Source organism: Accipiter gentilis, chromosome 8 (genome assembly GCF_929443795.1).
Source record: "Accipiter gentilis chromosome 8, bAccGen1.1, whole genome shotgun sequence".
Taxonomy (NCBI): Eukaryota; Metazoa; Chordata; class Aves; order Accipitriformes; family Accipitridae; genus Astur; species Astur gentilis.
The window spans coordinates 16,712,968-16,719,854 of record NC_064887.1 but is presented as its reverse complement, the minus strand read 5'-3'; the positions used below and the strand labels follow the sequence as shown (position 1 = coordinate 16,719,854).

Genomic DNA, 6,887 nt, shown 5'->3' with positions numbered 1-6,887 from the left:
CTCCCTCCCTCCCGCCGGGCGGGGGCACAGCGGCGTCTGCCCGGGGCGCTCCGCCGCCGGCGCCCGGCCCGAGGCGGAAGCGGCGACCCGCCATGGGGCGGCCGTGGGGCCGGTGGCTGCTGCCGCTCGGCCTCCTGCAGCTGCTGGGCGGCCCCGCCGCCGGTGCGTGCCCCTGCCAGGACCCGCGGCTCTGCCACCCCGTCACGGGCACCGGCGGCTTCGAGGTGCGCGGGTCCCGGCGGCTTTCGGCCCGGCCCGGCCCGGCGGCTCTGGGAGGCCGGGGAGGGCGGCCCGGGAGAGGCGCGGCGCTGCCGGCCGGCGGGGAAGGCCGGTGCCGGGGCGGCCCGCGCGGTTAGCAGGCTGTTAGAACAGCGTGCGCCGCTGCCTTATTTTAATTGCTTGCGTTAGAGCCGAACAGATTTTAAACAAAAAACAGGTGCCCGTGATTTATAGGGAAACGTCCGAGCTGTGACGAGCGGGGTTTTGCTGGCTGCTGTCCCCGCTGCAGGGTTAAGTGTTGCAGGCAGCTGCTGTAAACCCCGGCCCGGCCCGGCTCGGCCCGGCCCGGCCCGGCCCGGCTGGGCTGCGCTGCTGGGCCGGCGCTCCCAGCCGCGGGAAGCTGACCCTGCAAGCGGGCAGAGTGGAGAGCAGCAAGCGTGCCAGCTGGTTTCCAGAACCGCAAGTCCTGTACCTGCTGAGGAGGCTGCGGCAAACAGTCGGCCTGCTGAGGCGTGTCTGGAGCTAATGAGGGTGCTTTTTAACCCTTTTCCAGGTGTTCGTGTTCGATGTGGGAAAGGAAACCTGGAAATCCTACGACTGGTCAAAAATCACAACCGTGGCAGCTTTCGGGAAGTACGATCCTGAGCTCATGTGCTATGCTCACTCTAAGGGCTCCAGGATAGTACTGAAAGGTTGGTTACATTGCGAAAATGTGGATATTTATGCGATACGTGAATAAGAACATAATGTACGTAGGGCTATGATACCTTGACATTTCACGTTCGCTTGCATGCAGGGTATTAAAACTCAGTAAGAAGATTAATTGATAAAGGGATAATGCACACAGGACTATAATACCTTGACATTTTGCACATGCTGGTATGTAGGGTATTAAAAAGAAAACCAGCGGTGGCTTCTGCCACACTAATAACAAAACCATTCCAGTGACATCTAAATAAAAGCTCTCTAACAGGGAACATCACAGCTGTGGAGGAACAGGGAGGAGGGGAGGAAAGGAAAAGCCCATAGAAGATATTTGTTTGGGTCTGTATTCTGGATGTTAAGTGCAGTACCCAAAAGACGGGGTAAGGGAAAGGATGTTAAGTACTTTTCAGTATTTTTCACTTAAATCAATCCCCCTATATTAGGAAGTGCCCGAGTTTTAAAACATGACTACTCGGGAGCCCTGTGCAGGTACAAATGCTGATTAGAAGGACAAAGTCTGTTAGAGCTTACACGATGTAACCAAGTTTTGGCTCTGTTGAGGCAAAAACAGAATCCAAGACCGCAACGTGGAAAAAGCAACAACGGTTAAACATAAAAGTATGTTTATCTAAACAGCAAGACACAGTCCCTCTGGCTCTGTGGAAATACTGAAAGTACATTGATTTCAGGAAAGGTAGTTTACAGTGGCTAAAAGAATATTAAGCAGAAGTAAGGAGATTAAAATTATAGAAAAAAATCCCAAAGGAATTTAATTTTAAACACCACTATCTCAAAGAAGCTTGGTAATCTCTTCTGGGGTGGGTTCTCAAAAAGCTGCTTGGGGAAAAAAGTTAATTGCTTTGTATTTTACCAGTATGAGCATCGGGATTTTTTTATTTTGTGTTACGTTTGTTGGTTTAGTAAAGACAAACCTTTCCCCTTACTGTGCTGCAAATATGTGTTAACTCTTGAAGGCCTCTTGTCTAGGTGATGTACCTCCTAAGGAAATTGTTGATCCTGCTAAAAGAACAGCATGGATATCCCAACAGGTGGACCTTGCAAAAAACCAGCATATGGATGGAATTAACATAGATATAGAGCAAGAAGTTAATGAAACCTCCCCTGAGTATCATGCATTAACAGAGCTTGTTAAAGAAACTACAGATGCTTTTCACAGAGAAATACCAGGATCACAGGTGATAATAATGTACTTTGTGCAAACATTAAGTTTAACTTTATGAAATGCAAAGAGTTTTGAGAATTCTATTTAGCATATGAATATGAAAACATTTATGCAGATCTAAAGCATGATATTCTCATGAATGGTTCATTATGAATGTTAGCTATGATATGCTATCAAAAGGATCACTCTTTTCGACCTGTATGAATTTAAATGGAAGAAGGATTTCACTGAGATTTGTAGATACAATGTTACTGCCTTGTGTGAGCTGGCAGTTATTAGTGTGGCTTAATGAATCTTTGAAAGTAGGGCAAATACAGCCTTCTGGTGCAAAAGCTTGACAATGTTTTGGTAAACCCATCACTGAAGTTTTAAGGATTTGCATCATGCTTCCTATTTTTGATCAGCTGGTTTTCATGTTATATTTTAATTTCTTTGGTGTTTTGAATCCACTGGTATGGGCACTCACTGTTTCTTATCTAATGTTTGTTTTATCAGCTGAGCAGCTTCTCCTATAGTTCGCTAGTATCGCCGTATGTTAAACGTTGTGCAACATTTGGGAAATACTGTTTTTAAAAGTTACAGCTTTTTTTTAAAGAGAAAACAAGAGTGCCTAAGTGCCGTACACAAGACTAACTTCTGCATTTTTCCTTCAGGTAACATTTGATGTGGCTTGGTCTCCAGCATGCATAGATAAAAGGTGCTACAACTACACTGGAATTGCAGATGCCTGTGACTTTTTATTTGTGATGTCCTACGATGAACAGAGCCAGATCTGGACAGACTGTATTGCAAAAGCCAATGCTCCTTACCTGCAGACTTTAGTTGGTGAGGACAAAACGCCTCCCCAGGAGTCAGAACATTGTTCACATGAGTAGATAGAAAAGATTGCCTTTTCTTAGACTATTTTTTGGTTGTATTAAGGCTTTTGAATGTGCTCAAATATGTGTTGTTCTAATGTGAAAACAGTATCTCAGATCCTTATGATGCTACAGATAGACCTTCAGCAGCTGTGTGTTGTTACTTAGTCATTGTCTAGCCTCACGATTGTGAAGAACACTTTTAGAATGACAAACGGCAGCCAAAGCAATGGTGTCTGCCTGCGCTTGCAATGAACCTGAAACATTTCTGTCATCCTTGTGAACTGCTGCTATGGGCAGCTGGTTTTAAGTGTGAGCAACTAGAGCAGTTACTAGGATCTGAATAGAGCAAGTCTAGGGGTATGCAGGTGGGAGGTAAAGAAGAGCTTGCACCTTGGCCTCTGTCTGGGGATCATGTGCGTCCTGTATTGGCTCTGGCTATAGATTAGTTGTAAGAATAAAAAGCATGGGAAAATACAATAATGCATCTTAATTTTTATTTCCTTCAAAACTAGGATATGAAGAGTACATTACTATGGGCATTGATCCAAAGAAACTGGTGATGGGCGTCCCTTGGTACGGGTATGACTATGTCTGCCAAAACCTATCTAAGGTAAGATGAAGATTATTCATTTGCAGTTGTACTGTTAAGTTTTTCCTTGGAAAGAGACAGCTAGATTTTGATGATCCTGTTTTTAGATTAGGAAATACTGTGGTGTGATGGATAAGAGCATAAAGCTGGGACTCAAGATAGAGACTTTTGCTTGGCTGATAACTGATGAGCAGCGTGTTACCAGACAAGGCATTTTATCTCTCCCTAGGGAACCTGAACCCTCTGATACCCAAGCACCATGTTCAACTAAGGAGCTATAGATGTTATCTGTATGAGAAGAGATGATGTCCAAAGGCACTACAACACTTGTATCTGCCTTCTCAACACAGTCACTAAGCACACTGCTTAAAGACTAGGTGCAACACATGATAGCAAACCTGTGACTGTGGAGTCTCAAACACCATTATAATTATGAAAAATGTAGAGGTCAATTAAAAGTGGACAAGATAAGACAACTGTATTAAATTGAATGATGTCCAACCAATCCTGCATTACTACAGAGCAAACAAAATTTAACTGTGTCTTTAATTTGTGTCTACAAATCTGTCTGCCACAGTTACTTGAAGATTTGGGATTTTTGAGACCCCAATGCGTTTTGTGACTTTGTTCTTGGCTGTACTGCTGTTTTGGAGTTCAATAAATCCAGGTAACATGAAACTCATGCCTTCTGCTTTTTTTTCAGGATCATGTTTGTTCCCTTTCCAAAGTACCTTTCCGTGGGGCTCCTTGCAGTGATGCTGCAGGGCGTCAGGTCCCCTACGGAGCAATAATGAAGCAGGTGAACAGTTCTCTTTCAGGGGTGCTGTGGGATGAGGTACAGAAGTCTCCATTTTATGAATACAAGGTAAGTGTCTATTTATAAGACACCATGTTGCATTCATGAACCATAGTTCTTTGATTATAAAGTTTTCAGAGTTAGATTTTTCCATTTGTGTTTTCTACATTATTTTTTTTTTTTTATGTAGTAAAGGATGGCTGGATTTCCATATCTTGAATTTCTAGTCTGAAAGAGGGGTGCAGTGACTGAACACTACCGGAGTAATAAAGATCTTTATTTCTTTGCAGTTTTCTTGAGAGATTGTATTGTGTCAAAAAGGACATTTTGGCATAAAGAAATCCTATAGCTCAATCCTTCACTGTTACAGTTACTTTTATGAGTGGATGACTGATTTCAACTAAAACAGATTCTGAGGTGCTCTTAAGTTCTTCTAACCCAGTGGCTTGCATGCATATTCTCTTCTGCATTTGGTTTCTACACAGACGTAGTGAAAGAGTCAATGAATGATTGTCCTTACATGAACAACACAGTGCATGCATTTTGTCTTGTTTCTTTAGACATAATTTTTTCACATGCAGATGATTAAAAGGTGTTGTAAGCAATGACCAGGTCAAAGCAGTATAACTTTGACAAAATTGTACAACCTCCTCTAAAACTGTTTATTGCTGAAAAAAAAGCACTTAGTCTCTAACTAAATTCACCTGTTAGGTTAGATAGTGTATCTGAGATTTTAACTGTATTTTAAAAAATTATTAAAATACAAATTAGCTGAGCCTTTTCATCTAACTTCAGTTAAAATGTATCACTGTTTTGTAACTTAAGGTTCTACAAGTAAAAAAATAGCCAAGTATTTGACTTAAAATTTTTAGTTGTCTTGTGTGAAAAATAATTTGTAAATCAGGAAAATATCATTGTGTAAATCTACATAGCTTGCATATCTCAGTTTTTAATTGTACTTTTCACTGTATTCAACAGAAAGTGTATCAAAACTCGATGAACTTCAATGTATCGTGTTTATATGGATAGGTGGATACTGACGCTAGTGTTTAAATGTTTTTCTAGGATTCTCTTGGTCACTTCCACCAAGTATGGTATGATGACCCCCGCAGCATCTCTCTAAAAGCAGCATATGTGAAGAGTCGAGGTTTAAGGGGCATTGGCATGTGGAATGGAAATAGTCTTGACTATTCCAGGGAAGCTGTAGCGGAACAACAGACTGAAGCAATGTGGCAAGCCCTGACACCGTAAGAACCATGTGAACCCTTGATTTAGAATGATGAAAATTGGTATTTTTTTTATGATGGCTTATACTATCATAGATTTTGACTTTCTATAAATACACTGTGATTACAAAAACTTTGAGAACTAGCCAAATTCATCTTGTTATTTTGTATGCAAAGCTGTATTTTCATTCTTCAAGAATTCCAATGTTGCTTTAGCAGCATTTTTTTCTAAAAGACTGCTCATCTTTTTAATTTTTCACAACTACCATAAGTTGGTTAAAGCTTGAACCCAGCGTTTACCTGGTAACAAGTAGGACCGAGTGGATTTACAGGAGCAATAATGGTCCTCTGCTAAGGCTGCCTGGTGCAGCCAGTATTTATTCCGGGGTCACACACTGCAGTCACACCTTTCTGACTTCCCACCCCAACCTATATTTTAGCTAAGTCACTTTGAATCAGATTAAACACAGAACACTGGAGAGACGGAGAGACGGATTGTTGCGTACATGCAACTTGGTGAAACTTGTGTTTGTACTTGGTTACTCTTTTAGAGATTAAAGTGTTTTATAGACTGAAGAAATTATATAACATGAAGCAGTTGCCATTCAGATTTTTATCAGACTTGTTGTTAGAAAGGAATATTCAATAAACTGCAATTTCACTTTGCTTATATATCATGTAAATTCCTTAGTTTCAAAAGCCAAGAATCTTGGCCCTTATCTTGAAGAGAGAACATTAATAGTGAGAGGACTTGGATGATGTTTTCTTCCATTTTGGACTTCTTTACTTCCTGAAAACTAGAACTCCGAAGCTTATTTAATGAACTGCATATGTATTTTTCCCCATACTTTTAAGATTCATTCAGTAGCCTGTTGTTTGTTTTTATGTAGTGTTGCCTCCAAGATAATATGCAGCTATATTTTCTTTCTAGTTCATATTTTTCATAAAACAATTCACCTAGAGAAATTATGTAACTTTAAAAAATATCTGTAGTCGTGGAAAGATTGACTGGTGATTACAGGATTGTCATTGTTAAATAAAATGCTGTCTTCACTAAGGTTGGTAAACAGTGTTGTCTGTTTATGCTTTACTTGTTCCACAGCTTACAGCCCACACTGCTTCTCAGAACTGTTTCACAACCAGATTAACATGCAAGTGTGCCCTGCTTAGGTGACTCCATTAATTAAACAATTTATTTAATTAGGTATATGTAGTCAGTTGTAGGGTGTTTGGGTTTTTTCTTCCCCCCCTTGCTAAATAGTTACTGGGAAAACACCATAGAATAGCAGCACTACCAATAATGGCTACT

The 6,887-nt window shown here is 41.4% G+C and overlaps 1 protein-coding gene across 1 annotated transcript; it reads left to right on the top strand.

Moving 5' to 3' along the window:
* Position 1: 1 nt before the first annotated feature.
* CTBS (chitobiase) lies at positions 2-6,635 on the top strand. The gene is made up of 7 exons (XM_049808835.1): positions 2-224; positions 773-911; positions 1,912-2,120; positions 2,761-2,932; positions 3,480-3,577; positions 4,260-4,421; positions 5,418-6,635. Exons 1-7 carry the CDS (start codon positions 93-95, stop codon positions 5,601-5,603), a joined length of 1,098 nt encoding a protein of 365 aa, XP_049664792.1. The 5' UTR covers positions 2-92; the 3' UTR covers positions 5,604-6,635.
* The last annotated feature ends 252 nt before the right edge of the window (positions 6,636-6,887 follow it).